This window comes from Gallus gallus, chromosome 20 (assembly GCF_016699485.2).
Source record: "Gallus gallus isolate bGalGal1 chromosome 20, bGalGal1.mat.broiler.GRCg7b, whole genome shotgun sequence".
In the NCBI taxonomy this organism is placed as follows: Eukaryota; Metazoa; Chordata; class Aves; order Galliformes; family Phasianidae; genus Gallus; species Gallus gallus.
In genome coordinates, this window is record NC_052551.1 from 9580457 (window position 1) to 9591716 (window position 11260).

The 11260-nt window shown below is 50.6% G+C and overlaps 1 protein-coding gene across 3 annotated transcripts; it reads left to right on the top strand.

Annotated features, from left to right (window-relative positions):
• Positions 1-2454: 2454 nt before the first annotated feature.
• On the top strand, positions 2455-5158 carry NPBWR2 (neuropeptides B and W receptor 2). Of its 3 annotated transcripts, none has more exons than XR_006931864.1 (2): positions 2455-2729; positions 2890-3102. XR_006931864.1 is itself a non-coding variant. In XM_046902895.1 (2 exons), the coding sequence occupies exon 2, from the start codon at positions 3644-3646 to the stop codon at positions 4640-4642; it is 999 nt and encodes a 332-aa protein (XP_046758851.1). In that variant the 5' UTR covers positions 2455-2729; positions 3228-3643; the 3' UTR covers positions 4643-5158.
• Positions 5159-11260: the final 6102 nt, after the last annotated feature.

The window sequence follows — 11260 nt, forward strand, 5'->3', positions numbered from 1 at the left end:
CAATCCCACAGATGATTTGCTATGTTCTCCAAAAGCAAAGAAGGCTTCAGCCCTGTGCCCAGAGCTGTGTGTGCTGCTGCAGCCAAGCATCACCATTTTCCATAGCCCCAAAGTGATGGATGGCCTACGCTCGCAGTCAGCAGCGCATTCACTTTATGGAAGCAATAAAGCAGCATTGATTTTGCAACACAGGGGATCTCCCCCTCCCTAAAATACTGCCTGCCTTTCTGTTTGCACAGCTGACTCAAGCTGTATGGTGTGAACACGGCTTTCAAGAAGCAAAGCCCATCTCCACCACACAGATTTGTCAGGGATAGAAACTTTGTCTCTCTTGCACTGCACTGGTGATGGGGCTGTCTGTACAAGGACGGGTCCAAATGGCTCAGAGGGAAGATGCTACTTGTGGCCTTTGTAACAGTGAGTTAGTCAGTGTTTGATTCTCAGGGTTTCATGCCACTGCATGTTTACAATCAGCTGGGAGGAATGCTCAGCAAGGAAAAATACAATGGATAAGGCCCCCTCACAGCTTCCCCTGCAGGCACTCCCCTTACACACACAGCTCTGCTTCAATCCAGAGCCCACACAAGAGAAAGGTCTTCTCTTCGCAGGTTAAGGTACCGCTGTAGCAATACAATTTCATATGCGAATTTGGATCTGTTTGCAATCACTCTCCATAAGTCAGTGAATTTTACTGCAAATCTGTTTAAGAACAGAGCTCAGAGAAAGCATGGTCAGAGCATTTGTCTTGGGGATATGAAAGAAACAAAAACCCCCTCCTCATGCTAGACAACAAGATGAGATTCTTAGTCACCCTCTCATCCCCAACAAAGCTTTAATCAAACACATCCCAACCAAGGCACGCAGGATGCTGTGTTCACTGCAGGTCCTGAGAACTAATGCCATGCATGCAGCCCCTGCACCCTTCCCCTGGGAGCACACCCCACAGATAGCTGCACCCAGGCACACAGCCAAAGCAATGTGAAAGCCAGTCCCAGCAGGGGAACAGTCTGGGGAGTGAGAGGAAGAACATCAGGTGTTCCTTGTGCTGGAAAATAGAAAATCTCCCCATTGAAGCCTTCAACGTGAACACTTCTACAACTTTTGAGCTGGGGAACAGATCATAATACTTCCACCTTTCAACAGCAGCAGGCAATAATACCCCTTTTCCTCACAGCTCTCTGCATCACCTTACAGCACAGTTGCAATAAAGGAGGAAAGTCCATTAGCCTTCCCCCCCCCCCCCCCCCCTCCCCCCCGGGGTGCACTGTGTGCAAGGGACACCCTCACTACCCGTTCTGAAAGCAGCAGCTCTAATGACAACAGCCAGGTAACACACACATGAGATCTGCAGTACAGATTTTGCTTTGAAAGGTTGGTTCAGCCTCCCAGCCTCTTTTCTGGGAATTAATGTGGGAACAAACAAGTCCCACCCAGTAAGAAGAACCACTGATGCTGCCAGAACTGTGTCAGCTCCTTCACTTCCCTAAAACAATGCCTTCCCAATGCAGCCCTATCAAACCCAGCTTCCCCTACAACAACTCCAACACTGTTCCAATTTTCCCCCACCAAAAAAGCAAGAGGGCAGCTCTGGAGGAGTGTATTTTCTGATGAAATAACATTCTTACAATTCCTATTGGTATTCCTTGGGCAATTTTCACTTTGTTTCATTTTGCTGAGGTCTTGCAACTGGCCAGATTTTGGTAGAGATACAGAAAATACCAACAAGAGTTGTGCTCCAGGCCTGGAAAAAAATGAGCGTCTGCTGAAAAGTCAGTTCTACCCACAGCCCTCAAGAAGGCACTTCAAAGTGTTTGATTCCCAGCCCATTACCAGTGCACAGGAATCTTGCTGGAAAAGGGTAAGCATCCCCAGAAAAGGAGCAAAATCAAACACAGCTCTTAACAGCATGGCTCATTCCAACATGCTGACCCGCTTGGTGCTGCACACCGGCAGCAGAGTGCTGATGGATGGATGCCTCTCCCCTGCTATTAAAACAAAGGTCAGGCAGCCTCCAGCCAGGTGCTGCATTTAAAAGACTAGAGGAGAATGAGGATGACCTTTGGATTCCTTCCTACACTGACAGGAAAATAAAAGCAATCATATGCTGTTGCTGGCTTTGTTATTTAACCTGGGGTGTGTTTCTTCAGAGCACTCCTGCACCTCCTCAAGCACATCCGAAGATTAAGCTGTGTTTCCAAAAGCTGGACCAGGAGCTCAGCTGGAAGCAGCAGCGCTCTGGCAAGGTATGGCTGTTTATTTTTTTCATTACCAGCTCCGTAATGTTGTGTGCCCTCCTCCCACTCCCTCCCCCCCACACACATCTGTGCATCTTCCCTTGTTAAAAACAGCCAGTGCTCCCTATTGGGATATTCCAACTCCCCCCCTCTGCTGCTTCACACATCCCCTGCTCAAACAGCCACAGTCTGACAGCCCGGGGTGCTGCCTGTGCACCTCATTCCTGAAGAGAGCAGCCCTGCTGCACCAGCTGCTCACCAGCATCTGCCCGATTTCCTATTTAAATAGCCCAGCACAGACAGAACTTTTCTTCCCCCGATGGGAAGGAGTGCTAATTGCTCAGCCGTGCCATGCACACACGGCCACCATGTTGCTATGATCTCAAAGATGGGTAACGTCAGCATCCTGGGGACCCTCCTCCAGCCGGGATCGGTGAGCCAAGGCTGAGCTACACGGAGCAGCAGTGCCGGAGGAGCAGCAGAGCCACGCACCAGGTAAGGGGCACCTCTGTCCCCATGCTGTTCCTGCTCACTGTATGGCTGCGCGACAAACTGCAAGCAGAGCAAGGCACTTCTCACAGCACAGCCTGGGGACCAGTTGCCAAGTCTTTGATCTGCACAGGGGGTCGGGTTTGTTTTGTTCCCTTCCCTGCAGAGGAATTTTTAGGAGTGTGGGTCAGGCGGTAGCAGTGGATGTGGCAGCCGGAAAGCTGTAAGCAGAACAGGAGATTCTTTCCTTGACTTTCAAGTGGATCTGCTTTCACGGTGCTCCCCCCCATTTTTGGCTGGATAATCCTCAACTCGGGATTCGTGGGTTTGTCTGTCTGTGCCAACTTCTGCGTGCTGCCACAAGTGGATGCTCTTCATAGTGAGTAAGATCATAACCTACCTCGGTTAAGAAATAAAGTTACTTTAAATGCGGGTTAAGCCCCTTTAACTTAGTTTTGGAAATACTCCTTTAACTTTATTTTTCCCCCTTCTTTCTTCTGCTAGGGCACCCTGGGAGAGGGGAATAGCTGTGTCATAAATATTACTGTATGTGCAATCTCAGCTGCTGAAATGAACTTGAAGTCCCCAATCTAAAGAAAGGCACTGATTAGAAGCAGCAATGCTCCTGCTCTGATATGGAAAGCAAGCACTGTGCAAGTGAGACAGCCATCCCTCGCATCCTCCAGGGGAGGAAGAAAGCTGCTCAGGCACAAAGCTTCCTCTGCCCTCCGTGCCGCTGCCAGCCCCGAGGACTCTCACTGCAAACGGCTGAACTGGAGCCACCGCACCACTCCAGCAGAGAAAAGCAGCAGCTCACCAGGATGCTCTGAGAGCTGTTCCACTTGCACAGAGGGATACGATTCTCATTTGCTTTATTCATGAAGCCTTGGATGTCAGAGGGCAGCCTGTGACCAGCAGGCATGGGGAACAGCTCTCTGTGGGACAGCTTGAACGGCACCTGCAGCAATGCAGCCAACAGCTCCTACCTGGACAGCGATATGATGTTCAACTTCACCTTCCAAGAGCAATCAGCTGATTTCTATGTTGTCCTCCCCGTGATTTACTCCGTAATCTGTGCTGTTGGGCTCACAGGCAATACTGCTGTCATCTATGTGATCCTCAAGGCTCCCAAGATGAAGACTGTGACAAACATGTTCATCCTGAACCTCGCTATAGCCGATGACTTGTTCACACTCGTCTTGCCCATTAATATCGCTGAACACCTCCTCCACTACTGGCCCTTTGGAGAAGTCCTCTGCAAGGTCATCTTGTCCATAGACCACTACAACATTTTCTCCAGCATTTATTTCTTAACAGTGATGAGCATAGACAGGTACCTGGTAGTACTGGCTACAGTCAGATCCAAGAGGATGCCACACCGTACATACCGAGCAGCCAGGATCGTCAGCTTGTGCATCTGGATCCTAGTCACCATCATAGTTCTCCCTTTCATCATCTTTGCCAACGTATACATGGATGACCTGAAGATCAAGAGTTGTGGTCTAAATTTCCCCAAGCCTGAAAGGTTTTGGTTCAAAGCCAGCAGGATCTATACCCTCATCCTTGGCTTTGCCATTCCAGTGTCCACTATCTGCATCCTCTACACCATGATGCTCTACAAGCTGAGGAACATGCACTTGAACTCTAATGCCAGAGCTCTGGACAAAGCCAAGAAGAAAGTCACCATCATGGTCTTCATCGTTCTGGCCGTGTGTCTCTTCTGCTGGACCCCCTTCCACCTGGCCACCATCGTGGCTTTGACCACTGACTTGCCCCAGACCTCCATGGTCATCGGTATCTCCTACTTCATCACCAGTCTAAGCTATGCCAATTCATGCTTGAATCCTTTCTTGTATGCTTTCCTGGATGACAGCTTTCGGAAAAGCTTCCGGAAGATGCTGGAATGCAGAACTTCTTGAACAGTGGACCGGGGGGCTCACAGCTCCCTTCCCTCCCATAGCTTTGCAGCGGAAACATTGCAAACTTCAGGGGGTGGCTAACAAATGCACAGGTGTTCTCTTTAGATTGTACGTAACGTATGTTTACCATTATCACTCACAGTTTGTCCAGCATTTTCCATCTCTGCATCCCCAAACTTCTCAAAGCTGTATTTCTACGTTCTCGTTTTGAATCACAGTCCAAACCAGTAAGGACAGAAAACTTCTCTTTCAAAGGTTTGCTTCTGCTCCGCAGCAGTTCTTTATTGCCATCTGCTGTACAGCACAGTGAAGCTGTAGAATAGCTTTCAGACTGAGGGAGCAGCAGGGCTACATTCACTTTGTGACGTATCAACAGCACAGAGGATGCAAGATGAGTATTTGGAAAGAGAAAATAACCACTTTCATGTCTCTTTGCTTTTCTTTGAGGGATGTCAGCTCCACTCTGACCCCAGTTTCCTTCGTTCTTGAACTGTTAACAGAAGTTACTTTTAAACCAAAAGAAAAACCCGTGTCTTCAAAGTGCTGTTCAATGACACACCTTAAAAATGTTGTGGTAACCGTGGGAATTTGTGTTAGAACTTATTTTTAAACTAATGATCCCTGTTAAACGTCAGGTATATATTTATTTAAGAGTGATCGACAAAATAAAGTTCATGGGGAAAAAGAAAGAAAAGAGAGCCTGGTCCTTCTTTCACAGCAGAAACCTTGTGCTATTCGTCCCACGTCAATGCTACACAATACTGTGCTTTCTCTACCGTAAAAGATCAATTGGAAACAACCGAGGTGGTTTGTAAGTCATGAGGCTATCAGCCATCCCTGCAGATACGGGTCCACCTTCAACACATAAATAATAAAGCAAAGTGCTTCACAGAACCAGGGCTTGCTGTGAAGCACCTGGAGACCAAAAGCTGTACACTGAGAGCTATGAGAACCACATGGACACATTGCGGCCTCATCCTCTACCTCCCCGTGGGGCTGTGGGATGGGCACACACCTTCCAGCTCTCACAGCTATAGAGGAACTTCACCTCCACTGCTCACCTGCACAGCAGAGCTCAGTACCACGAGCAGTATGAGTGCAATGCTCCCAGAAGGCCCACCTTTGTAGGAAGGAAGGGATAAGGGAGTCAAAACTAGATGATCATTATGGTCCTTTTCAACTCAAGGCCATCCTATGATTCTATGACCCCACTTAAAGGTCCCACTTCTGCCCTCCCCAGACTTACAAGCACCAAGCTGAGCTTTTATCTGCCCACACCTTGTCAGGAAAGCACAGAACAAACCAAACAGAACCTAAAACAAGCCATAACACACACAACAGAGCCCACCCAGGAGGTGAATTACCTGGAGCATGGGTCTGATGTCCATCCACAAAACGGAGCAGCAACATAAGCTCAAGCACTATCCAAGAGGCAATTGCAGAAGCAGAGCCTTCCTTCAGCAGCGTAACGGGCTCCTGGAGAAGCAGGTAGGGACCCCAGGTGAGGCCACTTGGGGCAAACCAGGCCCACCTGTGCCCTGACACCAAAATCAGAAGCCTTCAATACAGCATGAAGGCTCTTTTCTTTTTTCTTTTCTCTTCTTTTTTTTTTTTTCTCTTCTTTTATCTTCTTTTCAAAAACTGAAAGAGATTTGTTATACAAGGCCACCCGTATTGCCTTCTCTTCCCAGCCTTAGACCTGATGACTTATTGCCCACAAAGTTCAGGAGCCAAGTTTCATGGCTCAAATCTATTTCTTGTTAGCTGCACCTTGTGCCTATGCCCCTTCCTTTACCAGAAAACACGAGGGTTTGTCCAACTCAGAAACGACAATGTGTGGTTGGCACAGGGGGGAGGAGAGGGGGGCTGTTTGCTTAGCAAGTCTCAGTCACAGGAGGAGGCAATCAGCCCTACCTGGAAGTGCTGCTGGCTCCCAGGAGGCATTGCATGACTCGAGGAGGGGGAAGATGTGGCGGCTGGGGGGTGAGACTGTTGGCTGATTTGGGAAGGAAAGCCGGGGGCTGCGGTCCTGACCCACCTTCCCAGGGCAGGAGTGGGGTGCAGAAGAGCTGAGGACGGAGGAGTGGCACAGACACCCACCGCTTCAGCACGGCTGCCATCTGCTGGCCACGGGCACCCGAGTGGGAAAACCTCACAAACCTCACACACCTCACACACGCTGCAGCCCGGGCACGAATGGGTTCGCTGGGTACAACTCCGACAGTTATCAGCGTTACATCTCTAGGAGAGGCAACAGAACGCCCGTGGAGTCTCAATCGCTTCAAGACAAGAGGAAGCTCAGCTTCTCTCCGCTCTGTTTGGGGGGTACACGAGGGCAGGAGGGGGCTGCCCCGTGCTCGGGGTGCTGCTGCTGCTGCCCGGTGCTGCAGCGCTGAGCGGCACTCTCGGCTCGCAGGTCCGCATCTCGCAGCGCCGCTCGGCCGCACAGGAGGGAGATGCTGCGCGCTCGGGCACGGCCTCGGGGTGAGCACGCAGAGCCCGGCTGCTGGCAGCTCGCCCGCTCTCGGCACGAGTTTCACCCTGAAGTAAAACCCGAACGCCTCCTTCAATGTCTGGGTGGTTTTATTGCAGATCGGACCAGCTGCATCTTGAAGGCTGGAAGCAGGGAAATAACTCCCCTGAACAAGTCACCTAAAGAACCCTCTGCTAGCGTTCTTCCTGCCCAAGCATCCCTTCCAAGGTTCCCCAGGGTCACAGGGGGCTCTGTCCCATCCTAACCTCCCCCTCCCCCCCCCCCGAAGTGACCATGCATTGGGTGGAGAAGGCAGCCTGACCCTGCAATCAAAGCAGGTGAACGTCCTTTTGGGATGCTTTAATAAATGCAAAGGTGCTGGGAAACCCCACAGCTCCCCACCTACATGGAGCTGGGGGCTTTGGGCTTGCTCCTACCTGTCCCCTCTCTGGGAGCAACATCAGGACATCGCCTTCCTTTGTGGCACTGAGTGATGCGGTTTAGTGGGCATGGATGGTGATCTGCTGATGGTTGGACTTGATGATGTTAGTAGTCTTTTCCAACATTAATGCGTCTGATTCCCCCAGTTGCTCCCTCCCTCATCCTTGGGAGAGGGAGAAGGGGCCATTTCCTACCTCCAAAACATGAATTAGGGCTCATGAAGGGCTCGAGTTCCCACCACAGGCATTAAATGCAGGCAGCTGAGAGAAAGAGAAGGGATCGGAAATTGCTGTTGCTTTTTAAGTCCTTGCACTGCAGCAAGAAATTGTGTTTGTTTCAGTCAATTGTCCTCGGTTGAGTTGTGCTGCAGCTTGTTCCCACACGGAGCCGTAATCCCCCGGTACTGGCACAGCCTCCTGCTGCTGGTCACGATTTTGAGTGAGAAATGACATAATGCTCCAGTGAGGAATGGAGGCTCTGCTTTCAGAAGGACGTTGAGATGAGGGAAAAAAAATATATCAAAGCCAAGAAGTGGAAAACAGATGGGAGAAAACTTGCAATAGAGAAGATATGAAACAGAAGCGCTTCTAGATGATGTTATTCAAGCCATCTCAGAAAGATAATTAGTCCCTTTTCTGTACATCCTGGCTCACCCTCGGCCCTTGCCTTGTCACCTACAGACTGTGGGAGCCCCTGGGTGTCATCTGGGATGGTGATGAGTGGGGTTGCTATGCCACCAGCTGCCACGCTCCCACTGCAAGTGCGGGATCCTGTGAGCTGCCCTGCTCTGCACATGCCCGGGGTGATGCCTGCAGGGCTCTGAGCACCTCGGAGCTCAGTGCAGGGGGAGAAGGGCACTGAGGGATGTGATTAGTGGGCACGGTGGGGATGGGTTGATGGTTGCACTAAATGATCCTAGTGGTCTTTTCCAGCCTTAGTGATCCAGGCTGGGCTGTTACACGGTGAGTCAGAAGGGCACCTGAGAACCAGTGTGGGCAGTTGGGATCACAGCTACAACAGTACTGCTCTCATGGAGTGGCAGGAGGCCAGGCATCCCCCGAAACACAGAGCTTCCCAAAGAAAGCCCCCAAAAAGCCACGGGTTGCTCTGCCCCGTTTCCCCAGCTCCCTTGTGCTGGAAGGGAGTTGGTTTAAAGCAAACCTCTGAGTACAGTGACAGCAAATATCGCCACGTGTTTCTCACTGGCATTCGCTTTTCCTAAGTAGAGATGCAGAGAGAAAGATCAAAGCTGTCTGAATAGCTTTTAATTACGAGCCTCAATTGCTCTATTTTCTCTCAGAAAAGTATTACAATTATCTAACAAAGCTCATCAAGTGGAATTAGGCACTAGTCTGAAGCTTCAAGTGCTGTTTAGTGGCTATTTTCCCTTTTAAAATAAAACAATATTTGATGCCTAGATGAAAAAACAGGCACCCCTGTAAGTGCCTAAAGGCAAACCCAGGGCTCACTGCATAGAAGCAGGTTGGGAAGTTGTCCCCAAGCAGAGCTGAGCTGTGCCTGGGGCTGAGCACGGCTCTGGGAATCCACCCCAGTGTCCCCTCAGCACCTCTGGGTGCTGCCATCACCTCCCCCGTGGGGGAAGGGACATCCCAGGGAGGGCACAATGAGCTGCAATCCAGGAGCAAAACCAGGCAGCCGTCCCCACTGTCCGTTTTCTTGAGAGGAGATTTCTTTCTCCCTCTTTCCCCAGGACTTCAGAGCAATTCCACCACGTCGCCTTGCCCTGCACAGCTCGTGGCTGCATCACGGGAGAGCCCAGGAGTTTCTAAAGACCCCAACATCCACTGGACACAACTCAATAAGAGAGATGAACCAGGAACGCAGAGAAATAAGGATTCCATTTCATAAACTGAGCCCTCAAATGAGATCAGAGGCTGGTAATTAATAAAGTCAGCTTTCAATGCAATGAAGAACGTCCCATGAGACTCAGCCTGCCGCTGCTCCACATCGATGCGAAGGATGCGGTGTAATTACATTTCTCTGAGCTGTGTGCTGGAGAAACGGGGCTGTGCTGGGCACACTGCTCCCTCCCTCCCCAGGAGCCACAGACAGGAGCTGATGGCCACGTCCCATGGAGGGTTGGACAGCTCACATCCATCCCCAACACATGGCCAGGAGACGAGAGGCAGTTTGCCAGCCAAGCACTCTCAAGCCAAACCCCAGTGCTGATGCCAAAGCAAACCGTGGGGAGAGAACCCTGCTTGGATTTCCACCCCCAGCTCCCCACGGCCGCAGGAAGGCAGGCAGCAGGGGCAGAGCCAGGGCCAGAGGTTGGCTTCACGTTCTGCTGTTTTGCACTCCATCCCTGGAGGCGAGCGATTATCTCCAGGAATTTTCTCTGCAGTTAAGCAAAGCAAGAGCAAGCAATGCTGAAACGAGGGGAAGTCCCAACGATGTGAGCAAACGACCTGTGCACGCAGAGAGGCTGCTATTAGTGCCTAAAATTGGATAAACATTGTATAGCCAAATCACAACACTGGATTTGTTTCACACAGGGTGGGGAAAGTAAGCTGAAAAGCCATTAATCTTGATTACCGATTGACTGCATTGCTCGTGCATTCCTTCTTCATCACTGAATGAATCAGTGCAGCGTGGCATTTTCAGGGCACTCACTGCACATGGCAAACTAAGAACACGCTAAAATCAATGTTTACAGAGTGGATAGGGCTGGTGCCAACTTTGCCTGGCCCCCTCTCTGTTGCCAAGGGAAAGGTGAATGGATGCAACAAAAAAATTGCAAGAATGTGCTCGTTCTACCAATGGTTTCCTTGGGGAGGAAAAAAAAAAATCAACCTTCCTATTTGGTTTCTTGCAAATTCATCCTTCACCGTGTGGAAAACCGTGTGGTGTTTGGCAGGGCTGGTGCTGCTCTGGGCTGCTGAGCATCCTGTCTGGCTGCGACCTGGAGGGGAAGGGCACAGCAGACACAGGAGCTGCAGTCTCTGTGCTGGAGTGTGATGAGCATCTTAGCTGCAATAGTGGGCTGAGTGCATAGGATTGCTCCCAGAAATAGGTGCTAACGTGGTCTGTGCAGGTAGGAATTCCCACCCAGCATTTACACACTGCAGGAGGGTGCGTGGAATGGGGAGTAAAGCGGGAGCAAGGAGCAAGGATGTGTGCAACGCTGTGCTGCACGGAGCTACAGGTGATCCAACCTGCAGATTGCTTAGGAACATTCCAAGCAGCACCAGCGTGGAACAGCACTTTTGCTTCCAGCAGGAACAAATACCCTGGGAGCTGAACAGATGTTCTCCAGGGGGGAAGGTGAACCCAGCCAGCTTTGGAGTATCTTTGTGCACTTCCTACTCCAGAGAGTATGTAGGGAGTTTCTGGGTTGCTGAAGCAGAAACCTTGCATGCATGGGAGAGGCAGCAGCAGCTCACAGAGCAAAACAGGGAAAGAGAGTAACGGTGTCCCAGGGTGCAGAGCCACGTCACTCCTCTGCTGCAGACAGCTGGGATTGCACTGCATTAAGGGAGGGAGAGAGCAAAGGTAGTTTACATGGCTGATTAGCATCGTTGTTGCCAAGATACATCACTGTGTTGCTCTATCTATTGATCAGTCCATTCTGCCATGCAATTTATCCAGGCTTCAGGGGACAGAAGGGAACAAAGGGAGTTGTGGGGCTCTTTCATCTAAGTGCCCTCACCCCTGTGCCTTTGCACATCTCAGTGCTCAGAAAA

Excerpts from the sequence above, each read along its gene's own strand:
- NPBWR2 (XM_046902895.1), top strand. The coding sequence starts at position 3,644 with ATGGGGAACAGCTCTCTGTGGGACAGCTTGAACGGCACCTGCAGCAAT.